At 42.2% G+C, this 25208-nt stretch overlaps 2 protein-coding genes across 3 annotated transcripts in view; one reads left to right on the forward strand and one right to left on the reverse strand.

The window, feature by feature from the left end:
• Nucleotides 1-320: 320 nt before the first annotated feature.
• Nucleotides 321-11400, reverse strand: atg9a (ATG9 autophagy related 9 homolog A (S. cerevisiae)). 2 transcript variants are annotated; one of them, XM_030044459.1, is made up of 20 exons: nucleotides 11270-11400; nucleotides 10905-10950; nucleotides 9572-9723; nucleotides 9369-9412; nucleotides 9152-9216; nucleotides 8710-8859; nucleotides 7967-8108; nucleotides 7658-7798; nucleotides 7418-7538; nucleotides 7130-7305; nucleotides 6875-6997; nucleotides 6364-6551; nucleotides 6029-6182; nucleotides 4982-5161; nucleotides 4511-4726; nucleotides 3856-4088; nucleotides 3423-3540; nucleotides 2994-3264; nucleotides 2598-2743; nucleotides 321-2481 (listed from the first exon to the last, which is right to left on the reverse strand). In XM_030044459.1, exons 3-20 carry the CDS (start codon nucleotides 9672-9674, stop codon nucleotides 2473-2475), a joined length of 2580 nt encoding a protein of 859 aa, XP_029900319.1. In that variant the 5' UTR covers nucleotides 9675-9723; nucleotides 10905-10950; nucleotides 11270-11400; the 3' UTR covers nucleotides 321-2472. The 2 variants fall into 2 exon arrangements, with proteins under 2 accessions (XP_029900319.1, XP_029900318.1); XM_030044458.1 differs by having other exon boundaries at nucleotides 10897-10950.
• A 10505-nt stretch (nucleotides 11401-21905) lies between these two features.
• The window catches only part of myo10l1 (myosin X, like 1), a 53454-nt gene continuing 50151 nt past the window's right edge, over nucleotides 21906-25208 (forward strand). The window contains exon 1 of the mRNA XM_030082083.1: nucleotides 21906-22003. Coding sequence (XP_029937943.1) covers nucleotides 21983-22003 — 21 coding nt within the window. The 5' untranslated portion in view covers nucleotides 21906-21982. The remainder of the gene's footprint in view (nucleotides 22004-25208) is intronic.

Raw genomic sequence — 25208 nt, forward strand, 5'->3', positions numbered from 1 at the left:
GGTCGCCTTGCTCTGATTGGCCGCTTGAACTTATCACTTTTCACTTTCACTTCTAATATTTTATTCTTTCAATATGCCACTTTCATTCACTTTTGTCCATTTGTTACTCTTTATTTAATTTTCAGTCTTTAATTCTCACTCACACACATATACTGCCACACTACTGAAAGTACTACTATTACTATCTCAGCTAATATTTCAGTTACTGCTACTATTACTGCTATTACCAGTACTAGTTTGCCACTATGTAACATTTTGTTCATTATCCCTTTCTTAACCTCTCGTGACATTCTTCTTTGCATTTCAAATTACACGCAAAATCACTGCCATGACTTTTATTGATGAATTTACAGCTGTACAAAATGGCAATTTACAGGATCTATAAAACAGAAATATAACAGGCATCATCCTATTTAAGATACCTCAATGAATTAGTGCCTCCATGATGATGACATTAGTAGGAGGCCGTCAGTGCTTGTTTCTCCTGATCCAAGCACGCTACGGCAAATATAATCTTGACTCACAATGTCAACCGTCAGTCATCATGGCACGTCCCTTTGATAAATTAAAAAAATAAAACAAACATACAAACAAACCAAGTTTAAGTGGCATCCTCTGCATTGACAAATCCTTAAAGTGCATACTTGTTTTTCTGAAGAAGTTAGAATTTATGAATGTGGAAGAGAAAGAACATGCAAGCTGTGACTGGAAACCAAGACTACAAGAAGGATGTTGTGGGTCTGTATGATCGTTGTGGGATGATCTGGTTACAGATGTCTTACTCCTTAACAGAAAGGGTGGATGGTCATGCACTTGTGCTTAGGGGCTTCAATATTATGGCACAGAGGTCAGTGTTTCATCTTTAAGACAGCCCCGTTTGCTTACTGACACTTTAAGCACGTCTGCTGTTGAAGAATGATTACTGATAACAAAGTATGTTAGGTGAGTCTGAAATGGACTTGCATCCAGCATCTCTGGTCACAAAACGTCATAAAATGCTGGCCTTACAATGTTTTAAATCTGATAATCCAATGTTATGATTACAGTTGATGTGAAGTAACCTGATAGCATTTATTTACACAGTGCATGTGTGCATGCATTATACCTGGCTAATTTGTACAACAGTCTACCAGTGCAAACAGAGCCAGACTTTGGGAGGACTTTCAGGACATTTCAGGACATTCATGTGAACTTGAAGTGCAATAAATACCTATGATAATCAGAAAAGAGCCTGAATGAGTAAAATTGTCCTCTAAAAAATGTCAGGTGAATGTTTTAGTATTTGAGGCCTACACACATTTTGCAAAGAGGCAGACAGCAATCCAAAAAGACAACAGAGAGCAAGAAAAATAGCCTCTTTGCAAATGGTACAGAATGGGTACACACAATCAAAGTCAGTAGGCCTATGTCACCGGAATATTTCTAAATATATTTTATATATGTTTTTTTTTTGTTTGTTTGTTTTTTTTTAGTATTTCTGCCTTATTCAATAGTCACAGTAGAAAGAGACAGGGGAGAGAGAGGGTGGGGATGACAGGCAGCAAAGGGCTCATGTCAGATTTGAACCCAGGCTGCCGCAGTAAGGACACAATCTAGATACATGGTATGTGCTCTAAGAGGTGGGACACTGGGGAATTGTGTCCTGTACATTTTTGAGATGCCACAAGCCACATTATCTGGTTTGCAAAAGGGAGAAGCAACAGAGATCATGTAATTCATCTTTCTGATTAACTGTTTGTCGTAGACACTTGTGGGAAGCATCACTGGACTCAGCAGAGTTCCCTTTTCACTGGTGAAGGTTAGCCACTTTAGCCTTGCCCCCTTTCACAACCATGTGTCACAGAGCCTTGCAGAAGACATCACTGGCCTTGCTGTGGCCATCCTATAGCAACCGCAACTTTCCACCTATGAGGCTGAAATTTGCCATTGAGGTCAAACTGTGAAGTTGTGTGTGTGTGTGTGTATGCGTGCGCGTGTGGATGCATGTACATGGTCACAGCTATTGCGAATCTGCTTGTTGTTCCCATCAGTGACACATGCACTTTCGTTGTAAAAGCTTTGAACGGTATGAAAGCGTATACTGAAATCTGATGAGAATCAGTGACTATTAGAAAAAACTCTAAGTTCTATTCTAATATGAGTTTAGAGATTCACCCTGTCTGCCTGTTTAGGCATATACTACTGTATGTCCTATAGTAAGTCACAGATGTAAGCCCATTGTCTACTTTAGTAATTACCATATTCATTAATTACCATTTTTTAATGACCATCGTTGGCATCCAATGAAAGTTTATTTTAAAGGTTGAGTGTTTGTATGCATCGTGGTATGCCATTTTCACACATCCATCTTCATCCATGTCAGATTATAAGGTGATTCTTCAAGCAGAGTTCAGGTGAAGTTGAGGGAGTTTGGGTGTTTGGGTTCCTGTGCATCCCCAGCAGGAAAGAGAGATGCTCATTCCCACAGGTTAGTTATGTCACCTAAAGTGAGACAAAGAGAACAGCAACAATGTTGATTTACTTGCAGTTCACATAGACAAGTGAAAACCCTTACCACTACCTACACTCATCCAAACACTCACACAAAACATATTCACCTTGTGTATATGAGGTGGCATCTCATCCTCAGAGCTCTCCTCTGGCACTGGGTCATGGTGTCGTGGCGCTCCCTGACCCTCCTCTGCCCACCCGCCCATGGGCACCCGTGCTGACCTCACCACCTTGCCCCCAGAACCTAAAGATTCTGGAAGATAGAAAGGCATTGAGGGTAAAAACAGGACCGTTAAGCCTAAACTGTGAAAACCATCAGCAGTGACCTGTACAGTGTGCTCTACAAGCATACTGACATTGAAATTGATAGGACTGTTAATTTCCTAAAGGTTAAAAAAAATTATGAAAAGACCTGTATCTATTATAGTAGTTCCATATGTAACAGTGGGCCTGACTGGATCACATAATATCAAACATGAGGTGATAACCACAGTAGCAGTTACCTGTTGTGGTTCCTCCATATCGGCGCTGGCTGTTGTTCTGTAGTAGAGCCCCCTCCTGGCCAGGGGTTGTACCGCTGTTGGCTGAGGCGGAACTGGGAATGGTACTGGGACTGGGAGCTGAGGTGGGGAAAGTCTGCGAGCGGGGTAAGTTTCTGTGGTGGGGGTTGGGGTCACTCCTCACCTCGTCGAGGACGCTGTCACTGCTGTCGTCGCTTTCCTGCCTGTGCCATGTGTGACGGGACAGCTCGCCACGAGACTGCTGCTTATGAAGCTATGGATGAAAGAATAAAAGAGAAGGGAGGGAAAGAAAGAAAGACGGGAGAAGGAGATCAGATGATCGATGTGGGAAAAGGTTGTACTTCATTAACTTTGTGTCTCACAGCTTGCACTCTGCCTTTTCCTCTCACATGCACTCACACATACTCTTACCTCATGCATGTAAAGTGCATGGATGCTCATCTCAGTGGAGGCATACTCTGACAGAACCAAACTGGTCAGCTGACCCTCCCATGCACTGCTGCCTGAGCTGACTGTCCGGGCATCAGTCCTGGTAAACGAAGGGATGCAAGAACAAAGAGGAGAGTGGATGTGATGAGGACGTGGAGAAAGAAAGAGGAGAGTGGTAAAACGGTGAAATCAGGAAAGACATTGGCACAGGAAGAGAGAAGAAAAATGGAAAGCATTTTTAGCAAGGTTAGGCAAGGCAAAGCTCTCACAAACTTATTATGCTAGATTTGTACTTTGAACTATGACTCGAAAGGTATTTTTAGCATCAGCTGAGCAGTGATTATTTCAAGTGAGAGAGAAAGATGTATCCTAAAAAGAGAGTTAGAGGCATGTTTTGGAAACAGCTTTATCGTACCCAGAGCCTGCCATTGGCCTGCTTGTGACTGAGGTGTGGCCAACCGTCCTATGAGCTGCACTCAGGCTGGCCCTCAGGTGGAGACTACCGCTTATTGGTGAGAGGGAGCGCAAGGCAGATGCTCCATCACCTAGGCCGACTGCTGCGTGGTTAGTCAAAGAGCTGTCCCGACCAAAATGAACAGAGGCCAATGTAGATGGACCTGCCAAGAGGTTAGCTATGAGACTCCTTGGCTGAAAGAGAAAGCAAGAGGGAGAGAAATGTAAAGAAACAGGAGACTAAATAAATTTTTACAGTAACTTATTCATACAAAATATGGGCAGCACAATAATTTCACAAACGTTGTCTTGTCCTGGTTAAAAATGCTACATTACAGTAAAGGTATGCAATTTTAATTTTTTTTTATTTATAACTTAAAGGACTGTTCTAGCCATTCTATTATTAGTCTACCTGCCTGGTCATCATAATCACATTACTAATTATTGTTTATCAACAATCTCTTGTGTGTAAATTATTTATGACAGCACTAATAATCATCTCTGAAGTATCATCACAATATCAACAGAGATATTTGGCCAAAGACATTGTGATGCCTGATTTTGTCCATATCGCCCAGCCATATGTGATACCAGTATGTGAATGTTGATCTCCATACCTCAGACTCTGACAGTGAATTGAGTGTGTGTGCATCTGCAGGAGCCCCGGTGGCCTCTCTGTGGACCCTCTCTTTCAGCTGGCTGATGAAGTGTGTGGTCTCCTGAGGAGGCTGCCACTGGGGGTTGGTGATGGCAAAGTGCATGAGCGATAACTCCGTCTTCCCATCTTCTGCCTGTTGGTAGATCGATGCCTCTGTCTTCCCCTCTGACATCCACTGCAGAAAGGGGAAAGAAACCATCATCACACACACATACACAGCACTCCCACATTCAACTGTGTTGCTGTAAATCTGTCTGCTATCCATGCTATCCAGTATGTTTCTTGATTTTAAGAGGACTACATTTGAAGGAAATCGCTGAATGTTCTTCTCTGCAGGTTTAAGTATTTCTGTATTTCAACTTAAATGACGCTATTTTATGTCACATAGCCTATATGGCAGGACTTTATTTCGGAGCACACATTTCCTCACCGCAGGGTGTCCGTGTTGCCTGATATCCATTTGGGCAAAGGAGCAGGTGTCTCCCACCCCAACCACCTCCACAGTGAAGTTCCTGAAGAAGTCAATGATCTCTAGAGACTTCCTCCTAAGACAGAAGATGAGGATGAAGGGAGTCACCACTGGACTTAACAGCTCCTCCAGAATAAACACCTGGACAGAGACAGAGAAAGAAAGGGTTAACATTGGCTATGTTTCCACCCAAAATGTTTTGTACATTTTAAGCACATTTCACAAATTTGACCCCGTTTTCATACATCAATACAAATACCAAGGATGGCTGACTGATAAAGGACAAGATAGCAAGGACAAGGACAAGCAAGCTAAGCAGCTGGCAAGAGCTGAGATTTAACAGAATAAATGCAGTGCAGCAGTAACTTCATCCTGCTAGTGAATCTGGATTAATGTATGAAAACTGCCGTAACTTCTTAATAATTGTTTATTAATGATCTATAGTGTTTACAACCTAAGTAATGACCGAAATATAAAAAAAAATCATAAAACCTTAAAAAGGGTAGCCTTACTGTAAAGTGGCACAATTTTTATGGTCAAATTCAAAACTCATAAAGATAGGTGGATGGATACCCAACTAAATGTTTGCATATGTGTTAAAACCAAAAGCATAGTTTCAGTTTTAGCTGAGTCATCCCTGAAATCTGTTGAACCTCCAGCTGTACGGGTGTAGTGGTTTTAGTCAGTCAGTGTGTTGGCAGCATTAAGGAGACTAAAGGTGAACTGTCACTGGGAGGCTGGTGGTTCAGTGGCCAAGAGTTTAACACTGTAGAGGTACTAGGCAACTCAAAGGTGTTAATGTGAGAAACTGTGCGAGTACGAAGCTGGGCGTCGGTGACAAAGAGCATGCTCAGTCAACATTCCCTGAACAAATAAAGGTGTAAAAAGAAATAAACGTATTTTGAAAGGACGTGATTGATATCACCGCAGAACATTGTTTGAGAGGAAAATTCCAACACACTCATTTTGACTCTTTCTGTTTATCCCCGATTCAAGGTTGGTACTCACAGCCTTGTACTGAAAGAGCTGGGAGAACTGGTCACGGGTCTCATATCTGTGTGCATTGCCCTGCCAGTGGTCTGGCATGTAGTGGATATGAGCCAGGATGACCCTCAACAGCTGCTCAGGACAAAACACCATGTGCTTATCGGGAATAAATGATCTAAAGAGAGAGAGGGGACGGGACAGTGGGAGCAGCAGAATTTCAGTTGAGAGATTGGAAATGTAGAGAGAAATAGTTGGATAGATTGAGGAGAGAGGAAGATAGATGTGGGCAGTATGTATGTTTAGATGCCTAAGGACACGTGTGTGTATTCTGACAGAAAAGTACCACTAATCCCTACCTGCACACCGTGATACACACTCCAAGCAGTGTGATTGATGAGAGGACATGTTCCACTGCTAGAACGTCCTCATCGTAGATGGTCAGGGCAATGAGGACAGCCAGAAGGGACCCGGCAAAAAATGCCACGTTCTTAGCCACGACAGTCAGCAGAGGTGAAAGGAAACAGTTCATATACTTGGATGAAGCCTAAAGACAAAACAAACAAACAAACATAAAAATATAGCAGACACTGGAAGAGCTGCACAAGTATGAGAAAAAACACAGTGCAAACAGCCTGTTTTAGTTAGCAATGCTGGACAAATGCTTGGAGGAGAGCTGATCATATCTGCTGCTCTTGAAAAGCTATTTGAAGCACGGCAGCCAAGAAGGGAATACTCTGCACTTTCAGTTACAGGCACCATCATGTTCTTTCCATTTAAAATATGAAAAAGGGGAAATAAGTGAGGTTTCTGTCTGACAAGGATGCTATAATCATCCACTGTTGGTAGGAAACATGCTGCTGTGAAGACCTTGTATCCTTTGCTGAGGCGTGACATGAGTTCATGATCCAACTCGTTGAAGTGACGCAGGTAACATCGACCATACAGAGACCAGCACCTTGCCCCCAGAGAACCAGGCTCTCGCTTGATCACCTAGACACACACACACACACACACACACACACTAAACTATTGTCACTGTATCTTTTAAAGTCAATAATGCCTCAATGTGTATATAGGAAATTGCTTAGGCTTTGGGTTGTGTAAAGATGGGAATTCAATTACCTCTGTGTAACTAAAGAAGGCATAGAGAATCTGCCACACCAGAATGACAGGACACAGCAGCAGATTGGCAATCCCAATCCACAGAATACGAGATGCAAGCCTATCTGCCAGCTCAAGCCTGTTGCCTCCTCTCTTATATTCAGGCTTCAGGCTCCATTCATTCTCAAACAGAGAGCCTAGAAAAGAACAGAGGAAAAACAAAGGGAGGTAAAAAGATGTGCTATAATTAGGTACAGTTCTTGATTCACAAAAGCGTACACAGGCAAACACAGACACATAAAGACACACCTGGCCCCCAAAAGAAGATGAGCTCAAAGTTGTACTTGAGACCCCGGGTGTAGAACACACACTCCCCAAGCAAAGGAAGTCGAAATCGCACAGGAAGGAGAGACTTATTCACCATGGCAACCTGAGGAAAAAACAGGAAAAGAGATTTAGAGTTGGCATTGTATCATTATATTTACGGCTGGTTATTTCAGTTTTAAAGGATTTTCTTAGCGAGTTGTATTCCGTTGCAAATGCACACACCATGTAGTTTTTGAAGCGGAGGATGCGATGATAAATGTCGAGCTCTGTCAGTTCTTTCTTATGAATGCAGATCTGGTGTTCCTTCTGGATCTCCACTATCCTGGCCTGAACTTCCTGCCACGTCACATAAGGGAGCTCTGACTGTAACAGAAAGTGAAGGTTACGAGATGAAATGCCTTCTCTTTTAAGCATGATCAAAAGAAATCATATTGGACACATCTCATAAACCCTTAACCCTTAATATATCTCTTTTTACGTCTAATATCCATGTGAAAAAGCAATATCCTGGCATGATTTGGTCTGTCTCACCATGGTCATCTTGAGGGCGTTGGTGTAGAAGGATCGGATCTCCCAGTAGCAGCAGACATTGTAAATGAATTTGATCAGGCGATGTAACCAAAACACTCCAGAGATCACCAGGACGAAGATCACAAATGAGTTGTCCCGGATACTGGCAGACAAATACATAATTCATACCAAGATGTAAATACACTCTCGCATAAAAAGGCTTTGTGTGCCACTGCTTTCACACTGGTAATATTTCTATCGAGCAATAATGGACACACTTAAGACAACCTGGATTACTTATTATTTTGCTGGATTATTTCTGATTTTATCAGATAATAGATAGAGGGAAAAAATGTGTGACAGAAAGCAGGTGAACTCACACACTTACTGTTATGAATGCGCATAGTAATGTGTGCCATAGGACTGTTAGGGGGAACTTTCTTATGCAAAAAGCGTACACACTTATAAGCCAAATATCACTTATACTTTTTGTGCCGACACACAAAAAGGCATGACTGTGAGACCATGGAATTACCTTCTATTGCCATACAAAGGATCTGATGATCTACATCAAGCACTTGTGCAGAAATATCGCTTGAATGAGTTTTTTTCTATAGCACTGTAACTCCTGCATCACCAAACTGTTCTCCTCTGTAAAGCCACATTCTACCATCATCAAACCGACTTTCAGCTATGCCACACTTACACTGCAATTACACTTGTTACACTAGTTTCTTTGCAAATCAAGCATCATTCATACTTACCGGGCACTGCAGACATCTACAGGAAGGAAGGCGTCAGGCAGGGTGACTTTTGACGAGTCAGTGTGGTTCACAAACTTGTTGGCAAAGAGGATGTCGTAGTCCACACAGTTTGCTAGAAACACTGTGAACCCAACTACAAACAGCAACTGACTGCATGGACAGACAAAGAGAGGAGAGATACAACGTGAGTGATATACAGGAAGACAGAGAAAAAAGATTACAGTCCTGCCTAACTTGGGACATGTGTGGAGATGTAGTTTGACTAGCAAAACTATATATAAAAAAACTGGGACACTGAGCTCCAGAGCAAGGGAAAAATAGACAGAGAAAAAAATCCGCTGAAAAACTGAAATATTGTTTCCTATTTATCAGTATTTTCACTGCATCTAATCCACGCCTTCTACTGCAGAAGTAATGAAATTATGATGGACAGGATACATACACCAGCTCAAAGATCTCTCCCAGCAGCATACAGGTGAATCCATTCTTCTGATGCAGGTTATAGACGTGCGGGAAGTTAAGGACTATTAAAAGAGCAACTGAGATGACAGATCTAACTTCACAATGAAAAAAAAAAAAAAAATCAAGTAAGCATCTTAGCAGTTATATCCATACAGACAATGCATTACGAAGACATGACAAAACATGTGAAAGGATATCCTCTGGAAAAACAGGTCCAGGTTTTCTATATGGTGCCATTGGGCTGTAAAAAGCACATTATATATTTTAGTGAAGGTGGAGTTGTTGGGTAGGTAATGAGGAGGAGTATGCGAGTATTTCTGTATGTGAGAAGTTCATGATTTGTTTGTGTGTGTGTGTGTGTGTGTGTGTGTGTGTGTGTGTGTGTGTGTGTGTGTGTTACATTTGGCTCCTTCAGGCACGTGCATCAGCAGGTTCTCCTCTCCTGGAGGAGAGTCGCTGTAGGATGCCTCCAGACGCTGGTACTCTGTGTCAAAGTGTGCCATGGTGACAGCAGCTTTAGTCACACCAAGTAACCAAGCCTACTGCTACAAACTGGTCGTAGGACGGAGAGTGAAGAGGGTTGGAGATGTATGGTGGCATGGAGGAGATGTATGAAAACAAAGGAGAAAAGCAAGTAAAGTATAAGTATAGTAAGAAAACCAGAAAACAGAAAAGAATTAAGGACAATTATCATCTTTGATACTATCACAACCCTAATGACAGAAGTGTACCAAAGCGTGTACCTGCGCCAAGTCAACAGTAGCCTGGATCTTTGAAATCAACAACCCCCTAAACAATAACACATTTTCAAAATGAGGCAGCTTTTAATCCTTATAGGCAAATTTTCTTTCCATTTCTCCCTAAACAAGGAGGCCAGAGGTCAGGGTCTGCTACAGAACAGCAACAGGTACAGTCCCTGTGTCTTGCTTAAAGACACTTTGCAAGGTGCATGCTCGCCCATACAAGAGACTGAAGCCAGATCACCCACACAACACCACCCCACATCTAATATCTTCAAGCATGACTAAATTGGAAATAAAAGCAGACAAAGGAAATGATGTGTCCAAATGCAAACAAATGAAAGGGGCATTCAAGGCAACACGACTATGGAAACTGCGGTGCAGCCACTTGTGTTAGACAACTTCCTCCGTCATGATTACACTCCCTGTTGAAATGACATCCGCCCAAAAGGGGTTGTGCACATGTGCAAGAAAAAAAAAAAAAAAGTGACTTCTTGAGGTTTCATTTTATCTTCACACAGGCACATGCACAATTACACACACATGCGTTGCATATAAACAACAGCTGAGGTGTTACATTGCAATGTTAGCTCAGCACCAAAGGTTTCTGCTTCAGGATTTTTATCACCAATGTTGCTGTTTTGCTGTCAGTGTTCAACTGCACTGCCTGGAGGCCTATATGTAAACACTCTTAACTCAGGGGTTCCCAGAGTTTTTTTTTGTGGAAGATAAAACCCCTAAATGGACACTGCAGACCACAGACCCCCATCTAATATTTATCTTTTGTCCCACAGACCAGACGCTCACATTTCTGTTTACTCTGGAGGTGATGAACTAAGGAAAACCTCATTCTAGGTGATGTAATACCAATGACACAAAACATCATGCACCTTTTGCTGGTGGCACCCTGTCATCCTTAGCATGGCCCCAAACACACCACACACACATTATAAAGCTATAATATATGAGCTGAACTTGTGCTTACCCCCATACCAATGAAGTATGTCCTTTCCCGCTGTTGTTTATCCAACATTCCCAGCTGCGAGCAGAGAGAAAAGGAAAGGCTATGTGTACAGCTGTGTCTTTCATGTGATACCAACACCAAGACAACACCAAGAAGACATTATGCAAGGTTTCATTTCATAGGTGACATACATTAGAGGACCAAGCGTCAACGTTGGTCAGAAATAGCCGCCTGACTCACTGCTTATGATGGTATTAGCAGTGACACATCAACCAAGACAACAGAGAGGAATTGATTGTGTTGTTGTCGTGGTTTAAGAACACCCAGGCCTGCCTCTCTTTTTTTTTTAAAAATGTATGTCACAACGTAAATTCCCGTCACACACAGCTCCTACCTTTCTCTGTCTTGCCTTCGCCGCCTAATTAAAACAGAGAATTCACGGGGGTTTCGTGAAATCGACGTCTTGTTTTCGTTTTCGCTCTCCCCCCTGCTCTCGAAGTCAGATACGAGCCAGCCAGTTTCATTTTCCCAAACAGCTCAGTGGTGTCTGTCACAGCGGCTGGACAGGCGCGACAACCAATCACAGCGAAGAACCTTTGTCAACAGCCAATCACGTTCAAGCAGAGGCGGGCTCTAAGGAGTACTTTCTGGAGACGTTCTCCGTGGCACGCCCTACATAATCCTCTGACAGTCACTCAGGCTAGTACAATTTATTAAAGGGTATTTACTACCACCGCCTGGTCGGTTTTAGTAGTACTACAATACTGTCATAGGCCCTGTCATACTGCAACTGTACTCTGGGTGATGCTGCTTACTGTTGGTTATGCTGGATGTTGAAACACGACCAAAAAGCTCCCAGTGGATGGTTTGTGTTTTTGACTGGGACAAAAAAAAAAAAAAAAAGTCATCAGGGAATTTCCCAATGACACCACCCTTCAGAAATCCAGAATTAATTTAGCCTCAGAACCACTCACTGTTTTGTAAAAGTTTGAGAATGTACTTTTGTTTCCCATTCATTTATTCACAAAATAACAGTATCATAATTCTTTATATAGTAGGCCCACCTCAAACTGTCACCCAGTCCCTAATTTCAATTTGTGGGCTTTTTTTCCCTTAATTTTTCTCAGTGTTACTTTTTGAAATGACTACAAATATACTGATCATAATACTTTTGGTTGGTATTAAGTTGCCCTCATTTTTATTTTCTTATTAATTGATTGATTGATTGGTTGGCTGGCTGGTTGATAGATTTATTGATTGTTTTTGAGCCACAAGCTGTAAACCACCTAAGTGTGTACAAAGCTCAAAGCCTGCAAATGTGGCTCTGATTCGCTTCTGACTCTGATTCAGAAGTTGAATGTGCTAAATAAATGAATGAACTTGATGAACACAACAAGCTGTTCTATCAGCAAAGGCTGTGTTGCTTTAACAGAAGGAGTACTTCATTAATAAAACAGTATATTAATGTATACAATCAGCAAAGTGTCCCATCAGTCATCAGTGTTTCACTCCTTTTTTTTTTTTTTTTGGCAAATTAGAAATTCACACATGAAGGCACCTACATAATATAGAATACAACATAGCTATACAACACAGAACTCCAAAAAATTACAGACATGACCCATAATCAGAGGTAGGGAGTAGTTTTGCTACACAGTTAAGTTGCTGTTTATCTGCAATTTATATTTCCATCACTGAATAGGTGTATTCCAATATCAAAAGGGATTGTTCGATGACCAGAGGACATGTCCCATCAACAGTTTCACCATTTTTTCCCTCCTTTCTCAGTATGTTGTCATAACTATGCGGTGGTTACTTGTTTTGTTTATCCTAAACCACTAATCAGCTCCTACTTTGTAAAGCTCTCACTTGGCCATGCAGGAGCTGACTCCACAGCACGGAGATGACGCTTAAAGCCAAGCTCACCTTCTGTCGCTCTCTGCTATAATGAATATTCATCTGTGATTGTAAGCCTCTGGAGTGACAGCTGGGCTTTTGTTCACTGTATCACCGCATTAGAAATACTGTTAACACCCATGGTCGAGTGTGTGCGTATGCATGTGCACGTGCGTAACCCCTTAGTGTGTGTATGTGTGTGTGTGTGTGTGTGTGTGTGTGTGTGTGTGTGTGTGTGTGTGTGTGTGCAACTGAACTGAGTAATGATTTTACAAATCAGTCTCCCCAAGCAAGGGGGTTAGTTTCACACACCGACACCTGGATGGCCACACACACACACACACACACACACACACACACACACAGAAAGAGAGAGAGAGAGAGAGAGAGAGAGAGAGAGAGAGAGAGATCTGGGTCTCTGTGTTGGGTTTACTATTCAATGTGTTTAATATAATAACATTTACCAGCCATCTGGCCTTCAGTATTGCCTCAGCCTGTCCTTCTTCATCCTTTCATCCTCTCCCTCTCGTCTTCCTTTTCCCATTATGTAACCATTTCTAACAGTGTGCTTACATGTACTTTGTCTGAAAGCGTGTGTCTGTGTCAGTTTCATAAAGCAAAAATGGGTGGGGGCATCTTGAGCAAGGGGGGTGGGGGTGGGGGGTTGTCTGTGTAATCCAGTTATTATAGTGATCTGGGTAATTTAATCTCTTCTGATTAGGACTGAGCTTCATTCGTGTTAATCCAAAAAAGGTCTGTCACAGTGAGGCTCACTCGCTGATAAACGCCAAAGAGCCTCTGAGATGTGGGAATAAAATTCAAACTTACTTAACATAACTCAGTAACGACATGTTTGGATTGTTTGACTGGAGTCTCTGAAAGGCTGAGGTCAGAAAGAAAACTAGGATTCATCTGAATAAAACTGCCACATTATAACAAAAATAAATATCCAGATTTGGTTGTTTACAACTACTGAGCTCGCCTGCTGTGTTTTTTCCTCCTCCTGTTAGATGATAGTTTATAATCTGTGGCCAGTCATATGCACTCTATAATCTCCCACCATGAGCAGCTTGCAAGTTGCCACAAACTGTGTTTTGTGCAATATGATAATATTAATGATGTGCCTCCCTCATCATGTCAGCCACTTTGAATAAACAGACTAAGCTTTATACCAGCTATCTCGGAGTGCAGTGTGTGTGTGTGTGTGTGTGTTTGTGTGTGAATGTATCTGCATTTTAACCATTGCTCTGCTGCAGGCTATAGCTGGCTGATTAAATTACCCCACTGTCTGCCGGGAATTAGGGGGGTGCAATGGCAGCTAATTTGGTCAGAAGACGTGCTGTCGTGCTGCCTTGCGACCCACGGGTGGTGTACGGAAGGGGTGGGGTGAGGTGGGAGTGGGGGTGGTGTGTGTGTGTGTGTTTGTATGTTGGGGGGGGGGGGGGGGGGATGGTTGGGAAAGGGGTCTGGGTGGGGGAGGGAGGAAAGATGAAGTCATCTCTCTTGAGGAATTTAATTAGATCCTGTCCTGAATGTGCACCCATATAGACTCTAACCTACACACTCACACATGCACACACACACACACACACACACACACACACACACACACAACTTACCAGGCATGTAAGAATGCAACTTCAGACACATGTAGTCTTCATTTAAATTTTTAATTCAGGGCTTTATCACCCCTCTCCCAGTTGGTGCCCCATCCTGCTTCCCTCACTCTCATGTCCCGTGCTGGTACCCCGGGGGCAGGTTTACATCATCCATAATTGGCCCCCTGTCCTCCCTTTGCTCTTTTGTCAGATGCTTCAGACACCAGTAAGAGGAATACAATTGTCTTCAATGCACACACACACACACACACACAGACACACACACACAGACACACACACAGACACACACACACACACACACACACACACACACACACACACACACACACACACAAATTTGATATTAATTTCCTGTGTATGTTTGATTCAAGTGGGAAATGGATGACTGATAGGTTTGGGAAGCAGACAAGGCTGGATTGTTTTGTGTGTGTGTGCGCGTATGTGTGTATGTGTGTATGTGTGTTTGTGTGTAAGTATGTCTGTGTCTTTGCATTTTAATCCTTTGCTCTGCTGCAGGCTATAGCCATCAGACAGGCAAAAAAAATCTCAATAAGAAAGAAAGAAAGAAAGAAAGAAAGAAAGAAAGAAAGAAAGAAAGAAAGAAAGAAAATATTTTCAAAACATGAATTTTAGCTCTAACTTTTATCTTTAAATTTTAACCTAAATAATTCTGTCTTCTTGATCTAGTGGGCTGTAGTGTAAGTATAACCTACATTACCTTGGAGAAGTAAAAATCATAAGGGATACATGGTTCATGTTTACGCCAGGGAGAGGGGAGGAGAGGGGGTCAAATTGCTCCTTTAAATCATGATGGGCTGATATGGCACTATTGAACTAACAAGCTCTCTAAAGTAGTCTATAACTGTCTCTGTATAGCAATACAGGAGAAAGACAGTTTTTTTTTTGTTTTTTTTTAGCTATTATAACCTTACTGCCTCTATAAATTTTAAACCATTTGGAAAGGCCAGGTGAGTCATTTTTCTTCACTGTACCACAATTAAAGTTTCAGGGGAAAAAAAACTCCTTCTCTCTTCTTTGTTTCTCTCACACATCGCAAGAATCCTTGAAATCTTCTGTGATTTCATTTTCAACCAAATATATTACATGGGTCATATGGATCTGGTGACATCATACAGTGTAAGTCATTCTTCAAGAGTGTGTGTGTGTGTGTGTGTGTGTGTGTGTGTGTGTGTGTGTGTGTGTGTATGTGTGTGTGTGCACAAATGAAATGGAGGCATGAATCATGGCATGACCCAGTGTGCTTGTCCTCAGGGAGTGATCTCTGACACCAGACGACATAGATTTGCCTCCGACAGCACCACAGCATCTTTGTGTTCATTGTTGCCACTTAAACTTCCTTTCCACCCTTTTTTTTCCCACAGAAAGGCAAAGAAAGAGAGAAAAGTATCACAAAATTTTCATATAGATTTGACATTTATCTTGTACAATCATCCAGAATTGATGGGAAAAACAATAATAAGCTGGAATTCTGAAATTTATTTTTAAAAAATCTATCTTTGTCCCGTAGCTTTCTATTCTCATATTTCTCTCTCTGTACCTATTTCCATTTTGCATACAAATGCATTAATGTTATGCATCCAGACATGCGAATGTCCTTCAGATTTGTGGTCCAGACAGAAAGGTCAGTGGTCAATATCAACAGATTAGTAATCCATGCGTGGAAGAGAGAGACGGGCGCAGGGCGATGTGTCTGGACAAAGAGAAATGGGGCAGTAGACAAAATAATGGAAACACTTAATGTAGGAATTTCAAATTCCTCTGGAGGAATAGGGCCTCTCTTTATCTCCAGAGCAGCTTCTGTCCGTCCTGAAGTGTGGTCCCTCAAGTCCTACATATACAGTTATTATTGAGACTGTGTCATCAAGGTGTTGACTCAGTTCTGTATATTTGGCACCATGCCTTGGTGGTGTTTAACAACTGTTTTGTGAAGTATCAGTCTATCCTCATCGATGGGTTTTGAATTGTTATCACTGACCCTCTCCGCACTTTCGCAACAATTGGTGCAAGTTGTCATGATTTTTCAGACTGTTCTCCCTCCCATGTCAAATAATTTTTCAGTTTTTATGACAAGTGCAGCCATCAAATATCTGGTTTCTTTGGAACTTGCTTTTCTGAATATGGCTGCCAGTTGGTATCAAATATATTTATAATCACTATGTTCTTTCTAATATGTGTATGATTACATGTGAGTGACTAATATTAAAATGTTGCTGGTGTAGACAGGAGCGTTTGCCCTCCAGTGCTGGTTTAATATTGTTGAGTAATTGAAAGTAAATCACATTTGAGACAGTTAGCAATCTCATCTGCCCGATACTGAATTACCTCCATTGTGCATGCATGCATGCGTGTGTGTGTGTATGTGTGTGTATGTGTGTGGCAGATGTCTCCATCTGCCACACTGTCTTTCTGTCTTTCTGTCTTTCTATGCCATGTATTTCAGGGAAATGCTAACACAAATTACACGTCTTTGTGAAGTAATATTTAGACTGAAAGAACAAAATAAGGTTTTAAATTGTTTGTAATTAATAACAGCTTAGTGAAGCAACAGCTGCCAGATGAGATGATTCACTTTGTGCTATTCTGCTGTATTGGACTGTACGTTGCTGTATTGTATTGTGTTTTTGTGTGGGGCCTGACCAGTCTTTGTTTCTTGTTTTTAGATTACTTCTAAAAATACACCACGTTCAATAAAGTGCAATAAAATGACTCTGATTCTGATTTCTAGGTCACTTGTCCTGCAATCTGGCAACCTGACAACTGAAACTGTTTTTTCATAAAGTGCTCATGTGTTGCATTGGTATTTAAGTGGGCTATGAGGCATAATGTGTGGTTGGATATTGATTATTTTGGATATGTTCATTCAACCTTTATTGTACTTCAAAAGACTATTGAGGAGGTATCCTCATTTACAATGGTGTCAAGATGTGAAAAAAAAAAAAAAATCATTTTATGATATTTAAAATACAAGTTCACAGACATGCTATAGAGTAAATTGTAAAATACAATAAATAAACACAATGAAGTATAAAATTGAATAAAAATAAATATTTAGAGTCATAAATTGATAAAGGTTACAGTAGACTCAAATGCATTTACAACAATTTTAAAAACATTTGAAATGAGGCCTTTGAATAGCTGTAGTGACAGCAGGAAGACCAAGTTTAAGGTCTTTTGGCAGATTATTCCATGTATAAGGTGCACTGTCTGACAATGACATCAATGACAATGAATTCAAAGTTAAAAGGGATGAAATACAGGCTGTAAGCATCTGTATTAAAGCTTTTTAGATGAATAAAAACCAAAGCTGGTCCTGCCTCACAGCCAAAGATGGTGAGACAGTTATAAACTTTAGGGCTGAATGGTAAGCAACATCCAAAGCAGTGAGTGAGTTGACATGCTTGAAGTTCAGATTATTGTCCAACCAGATACCACAATATTTATACTGAGGGACTCTCTCTATGCATGTGCCATTTGCCGAATGAATGTCACAAGATTCAGTATGACTAACAATAATAAGTTTTTTTATGTCTTAAATCTCTGTTGAGAGTGTTAATTAGTACGGCTCCTCAGTTTTATAAAGTTTTTAGATACATCACATCACAAATTGCATCAAATGAGATCAAAGAGAATATCTTATCTCTCTAGGACCCTGCAGACGGTCCAGGGAGAATTTTGCAAATTTTTCTGCCAAGTAGCCCAGTTTGGGCAGCCCAGTTACTCGGTGTAAAGCAGTGCTCAAGGTAATGTTGGAACAGGGGAGTTGACACTGAATTTCTTCTTTGTTTCACTGCATCGTGTTCATTCAGACCGACATAAACAGATGTGTCTGGAGTGAGGGGACGGGGTGACAGAAGAGGAGCGGGGGAAAGAGAAAGAGGGTAATAAATGAAAAAGATTTATGGACACTTGGGTTGTAAAACTGATTGGCTGTGACATTGTGAGTGACTGCGATTAGCACATGCAACCTGTGTCATCTAAAGGACGGACACACACACGTATGCACACACACATACACCTCTCACCAGTAGCCCCTGTGTAATGATATGTGTGGATGGTATGTGTGTAATTTTTGTCAGTATTGTGTTTGTGTGTCTGTGTGGAGGTGGATGGGTGGGCTTCACTCTGAGCTCCTCAGCAATCCGTCTGTGTTCTCACCCGGAGGAGCAAAGGGCCTATTGACGAGCTGTCCTCAACACACGCTTCTCTCTGATTTACACACACACACACACACACACACGCATAGAGTGTAAGAGGAGAAGGAGACATCAAGGAGAAAGAGACAGACAGAGCGGGAGTCAGATGAGTAAGCAGAGTGAGAGCACAAATCCTATCCCACAATCCACCACTGAGGGTCAGTCAGCACTGCGGTTGTCATAGTAATGACAATTCATTACCTACATTGTTAATATGCTGTCCCTGTGCTTCAGCATGTTTGAACTGATATATATACATATTCATACGTGAGAGTTTGTATGTGTGTGTGTGTGAGTGTCTGTGTGTGCATGTTACATGAGTTTTTTTTTGGGTCGATGACTTTTAGCTATGTAATCAGCAGCACCTGGTGCTCAGTGTAAATGCTAAATATTATTTGAAAACACGGTTTGGCCCATGTCTGTTTCCACGCATGTTTTTGTTCATTTGCTCCACTGGGAAATGTTATTTTCTGTTACACAAGTATGCTGCAAATGGTGTTACTTTATTTATGATCAGTGTCGTTTAGTTTTTCCACTCAGCAGGCAGAAAGAAGTATTGTCAATTTCCATATATGGGAAGTTAAAGACAAAGGGCAAAATGGTGGTCTAGTTCAGATATGAACATGTATTTGATTGTCTTGATTTTGGAAAAATGATTTCAGCAATTTAAACTCCCACTTCTCTCAGAAAGTGGTAAAGGTTGTCAGTCATCACCGCCTGGCTGAGAATGAAGCTGGGCCTCATTAAATTTTAAAAGAAAGACTGCTGAGAAAACAACAGAGATAATTTGAAAGCCTGTTATAATCTGTAAGCACTGCTACAGGAAAACCAAACCAAATTGACATTCCTTTAGTATGAGTTTGTTCGCTTGGTTTCATCAAACAAATGCTCAGTGCTATCTGAATGCACTACGAATATAACAATGAAGATTTTTTATTGGCACATAATTGAAATGAATCATTGCTGAGATACTAAAATTAACACTGACTCAGACTAGAATTGTTTTATGTGTAATAAGGCACATAATAAAGTAGCAAATTTTTATCATTATCTTTATTATCAACCTCATCATCATCAACAACTTCATGTTCTCCATCATGTTGCTCATTGTCAATAGCAGCTTGTTATAGTGGTTAATGTTCATATACTGCCTCTATGTCATTCATCAGTGTTTTAAAAATTACATTGTGTGTAGTGTGTGAGTGTGTGAATATATGGAGATGTGTTTCTGTGCTGCTGGGATTTCAAATTCAAGGCAGAAATTCTCTGTTACCTTCATATTCATATTGAAGCTTATGAAGATCAGGTCTCATTTCCTGAGTGTTTGCGTGGCTGTGTGTTTGCATGCCCCCTCCACCCTTACAAAAGGGGGCCCAGCCTGGTGTTGGGTATAGTTTTTGAACTGTCTCAGTGATGAAGATGGAGGGCAAAGCTAAATGATACTTCCACACACACGTGCATTCAAGAGGCCCCACTATACCTCCAGGGCACCAGGGGGACAGGCTGAGCTTCACAATACCCTACCCCAGAGAGGCCTCTCCCTGCTGGGCTGCTGACTGCTGCACCTGGCCCCTGCAGCCTGGGTGTCTGAGGAGGAGAACACAGCCACACATGGCCCACACCACAAGAACCAGCTGTCTACCACTTCGACCTCAATCTAGCACACTGGTGTCTTTGGGGACAGCGTATATTATTGTCCCTGACTTTTGGGGTGTGTTTTCCCCGCTGTTTTGTCGTGTGTCTGTGTGTTGAAAGCTGAGTGGGGTGGGAAGGTTCTGCTATCATTTTTCAACCCACAGGGGTTCTGCGTAACCTCTGAAACCTAGACTCCTCCTATGCAATAAAAAGGGGGCTTTTTAGGAAAGATCATAAGGAAATATTAACTCTCTCTCTCTCTTTATCCCTCTCTTTCTCTAGTGTGCACTCTTTCTCTTTGTGCTTTGAGAACTAATGACAGCTATTGCCTCTTGGCTAATTTAGTCATAATTTCTGTGTGTGTGTGTGTGTGTGTGTGTGTGTGTGTGTGTGTGTGTGTGAGAGAGAGAGAGAGAGAGAGAGAGAGAGAGAGAGAGTTTCAATGGGGATTTCTTCTTTCCTCAGTGTTATTACATATTCATATCCACTCAAGCCAACTTATCAAAATTCATTAATTCACCCATCAAACAAATAACTTTCTATTGTCAGCCATAGATGCAGGTAAGTACACAAAATAGGGAGGGTAGACCATGCTCCAAGAGGATGACTGGAGTTCACCATCCAGCGCTTCAGTCGCTGGCCCTGCCCTTGAGCAAGACACTGACTGTCTATCACCTCCAGTAGTGCAATAGCTGAAGTCTGCTGCCCTGAGGAGGGCAAGTAAAAAAAAAAAAAAGAATGACCAAGAAATTATATTATTATTGTTGTTGCTGTTGTTGTCGTTTTTATTATTATTTCTTAAACCCTTGACAAAATCCTCTTTTTCCTGTTTAATCAGGATTCATTAGTACTAAATGAAAGCCACTCGAGGACCGGCTGGTGCTGCTGGACAATCTGGTTAATTTCAGAATCAACACCTGTAATTGGGCCAAATGGGACAGAGGCCCTTTCATGTGCTCTGGTCCTCACCAACCAAAGCAGCTTCAGTTTTTTTTCCTTTGTTTTTTCTTCAGCCCCGCTTCCTGTGAACAAAACAACTGGGTCTTAGATTAATAATTTGGGAGAAAAGAATATTATCCAGCTGTTGCCCACTTTAGTGCAATGGTGCCAAGTCAGAAGGTTAACTCCTCTCTCTCTCTCTCTCTCTCTCTCTCTCTCTCTCTCTCTCTCTCTCTCTCTCTCTCTCTCTCTCTCTGTTTGTGTGTGTGTTTCATATGGAGGAGCCTAGAATGTAAGCCGCCCCGTCGGTGTGTGCGGTAGACAGCGTCAAGCTCATGCTACCCCGAGGCTGGTCCTCTCTCAACCTCACGCGCGCGCGCGAGCACACACACACACACACACACACACACACACACACACACACACACACACACACACACACACACACACACTGAAATGAAGCGGACTTGGAGCACCGGGACATTCCAGCTAGCTCTCCCATCAGACTGTTAACCGGCGTGCGCATTTTAATTTTTCATCGCAGCCGCCTTGGATCCTTCTCATGTGGTTTTGCGCATATAGGCTACGCCGGTGAGGCGCGCGTGTGGGTTGAACAAATCGGGGGATTGTGGAGATAAAGACAAACGCTTGGTGAATGGAAAACACCGACACGGGAGCACCGCTACCTTTCCCCCATCTCGACACGCACACTCACCCTTTTATTTGGGAGGTTTGCGCATCCAAGAGCGGAGCGGGTGTCTGCGCTCGGTGGGACCGGACGCGCGTCTGGGAGGAGTAGGGAGGATGGAGGCGTTTTTTGCAGAGGTAAGCCACAGCGAAAATGTGTCACCGGTATCGGGTTGAGCATTAACGACAGATTTAACGGTGTCGGCGTGTTGTAGCCTACATGTGAACTGATGTTGGCGTATAATGCATGATGTCTGTCCGCGGTTTTCCTGCTCATAAAACCATCATCCACCGAATCACAGACTACGGCAGGTGTTGCCTCGCCTCTGTCGGCTGGATGTGGTCCTACCCATTCCCAGTGAAGATCACAAGGAGCAGGCCTATGTCTTAGCTATACGCCCACAGGGATGCATTTTACAATTCAACTTAACCTTTTTATTTTATGACACCAATAAGGCCGGGTACATTCTCATGCAGAGAGGAGGAGCAGATCAATTGGCTATGGGAAAGCGAGGTGTGAGTCAGTAGACTAAATGCACATTTAGGCTACAAGCATCCATAAAGCTGGCCCTTGACGGAGATCATCAGCAGTAACCCTCCCACATCATGCTGTTGCTGAGGGACCCGCTCCCTGCTTTAGCGGCCAGGGATCCATGGGTGGAGATGGGCCGGTGTAAGGCTGCGGGAATTGAGGAGGGGGATGAAGGAGGGTGGCCATCTGTAAAGCAGGAGGAGGAGGAGCTGTGCCTCAGTGATGAGAGCTATTTATGTGTGCATGTATGTGTGACTGGAATAGGTAAGGACGGTACGAGAAAAACGGTTTACATAGGAAGCCTATAAGACATTTTCATGACCGAAATTGAATCTTGTAAATCAGCTTCAGGGAGGGAGTGTGTGTGTTTGTGTGTGCTTGTGTTGGGGGGTAGTGGGGGGGTCCACTCATAATGTTTAATTTCTGTTGAGATCAATAGGTTAATTTACTGCCCATTCTTCCACACTTGTGGCCTCACTGCACAGACCAGGAGGGTTTCTGCTCTAATTAGCTTGAACCCATTTGACCAACCAGGCCCATGAAGATGATGTTTTACCAAAGTGAATTATTTGTCTTAACCAAGCAGGATTTGGCTCGGGCTGCCAACAAAACCGACACTCTGGTTTTCCCCATTCAGATCCACAATGGAGTCTGGAGGTTTGTGGCCGTCCAGCTACCATATTTCTTCCTTTCCTTTCCTTTCCTCCTTCCTTCCTCTCCTTTCATGTAGGCAGGGCCTTCAGTGCAGATTGTCAACCCCCTCAGGAGACGCCAGCCTCTTACCTCTGCTTCCCTTATTTTGCATCATTTTATTCATGGTTTTGCACATACACACATCACACACACACACACATGTACACACAACTACACAAAATATAGCCTATTGTCTTGTCCGCTGACTTTGATGCCAATATCCAACCCCCCCAAGCTACTTATCCTCCTCCCTCTTAAGTTAATCTGATATGGTTTTAAATGCCTCTCACACTGGCAGTGATGTCATGCGTGTGTAGGCTATGTGTGTGTGTGTGTGTTTGCATGTCTGTGTGTGTGTGTGTGTGGTGGTTGACACTAGGACCATGTTGATCGCCAGTGGCCTGCCTTTTGCTGGCTGTTGCCGGGGGATACAGATAGAGGTGCGATCTGATGTGTTGAGTCATTGCATTAAGATAGGACATCAGGTACACAGGGTACCACCACTCTGTGTGTGTGTGTTTGTGTGTGCATGTGTGTGTGTGTTAACAATAAAACAAGGTGACCATAATGACATAACCAACAAATGTGTTAAGATGCACTGCAAAAAATCTCCAACTCCAAGTCATTTAGAGTCCTAAAAGCTTTCCTTTCTGAAATCAAGTTAATAATAAAATAGACAAAAAAATTGCCAGGGGGAAGAAATAATCTTGTCTCCAATGCAGTCTTCACTTGTTTCAGGATTTTTGGGGGGAACAAGTATAAATATGTTGAAACAAGGCAGAATAAGCCAGATCAAGGAAACAAGTTGATTAGCATTAAAAACAAGAGCAAATATCTCATCCTACTGGCCAAATTCTTTTTACTTGTTTACAAAAAAATATTAGATTAAATGAATTTTGTGCACTTTGGTCAATCTCCGCATTAACCTTTTCTTTTTAAACATGGATAAACACACAGCAGCTCTAACCTCAATCCAATGCAGCCTCAGACCAGCCCGACAACCCTCCATCCTGGTCCATTTCCCATCTCTCTCTCTCTGTGTAATGTATTGATCATAGCATTGATTCAGGGACCACCATATAACCGACCCTGCTGCCACAGAGCAGACGTTGAAAGCCTATATGAGATTTGAAAATGGAGTGAGTTATTGAGTTATGATGGTCAGAGCTGCAGTCCTGCACATGCTGCCCATCCGAGAACCAGAAACATGACTTCATGCAGGGGCCGCTGAGTAATCAGTCCTCTCAGGAGGTGTTTTTGTCATACATCCACTTAGTTTCACTCCTCCACCATCATGGTCATCATCACTTCATCCTGCTGTCCTATATCCCTGTGTTCCTCCTTCCATCCCTGCAGCGGAGGGAGAGAACAGCTGACCTCTCTCCCTCTCTCAACCCAGGCAGAAAACATGATAGCTGGCCAGCAAACCAAGCATGAAATGTCAGGTGGCATTAGACTACTGTATCTACCCCTCATATTCAGATGGCATTGGGGAGAAATTGAATACTTTTAACAGTGTTTCTTGTTCTGTTTTGTGTTTTCTGCTTGTACTTATGAAAATTAGAGCATATAATAGTATAATTTCATGACGATTTAATTCAATAGCAATGGCAACAATGCAAAAAAAATTATGAGTAATCATTTCAATATCATGTTTTAATGTCATCACTTTGAATCTTTTTGTCAGTGTTCAAGTACAACATCTAAACAATTGAACATATCAAGGAATACTCAAAAACTGACAAGATGTTTGATACAACTTTCTCCTGTGTATGTCAAGTTGTTTGGGTCCTGTGGGTAGTGTTTCATGGCACACCGCTTAAAGTTTAGGTAGATCTGGCACAAAGTGAGCTCACTCACTCAGTGAATTTTGTGCCGGACACACATTCACACATTGTGTCAGTAAGGCAGCTTTGGAGTTGCTGTAAGGTCTATTTTTTCTAGGCTAATGACTCCCATAGACTTCAAGTCTTTGTGCTAAGCTAACAGGAAATGCTACCCTTAGGAGCTGAACCACTGGGCATACAGAGGTGAAAAGGTCTGGGTAAGTCCGAAAAAGGGTGTTTTGCCCAAAATGTTGGCGTACTCCTTTAACATAAACCAAAATATCCTTTCATA

Source organism: Myripristis murdjan, chromosome 22 (assembly GCF_902150065.1).
Source record: "Myripristis murdjan chromosome 22, fMyrMur1.1, whole genome shotgun sequence".
Classification (NCBI taxonomy): domain Eukaryota; kingdom Metazoa; phylum Chordata; class Actinopteri; order Holocentriformes; family Holocentridae; genus Myripristis; species Myripristis murdjan.

Excerpts from the sequence above, each read along its gene's own strand:
- atg9a (XM_030044459.1), bottom strand. The coding sequence starts at position 9,674 with ATGGCACACTTTGACACAGAGTACCAGCGTCTGGAGGCATCCTACAGC. Across the intron at positions 7,799-7,966 it reads ACGCCCTCAAGATGACCATG|TCAGAGCTCCCTTATGTGAC; the intron begins GTGAGACAGACC and ends TTTCTGTTACAG. Across the intron at positions 4,727-4,981 it reads GGCAACACGGACACCCTGCG|TGGATGTCAGAGGGGAAGAC; the intron begins GTGAGGAAATGT and ends CCCTTTCTGCAG.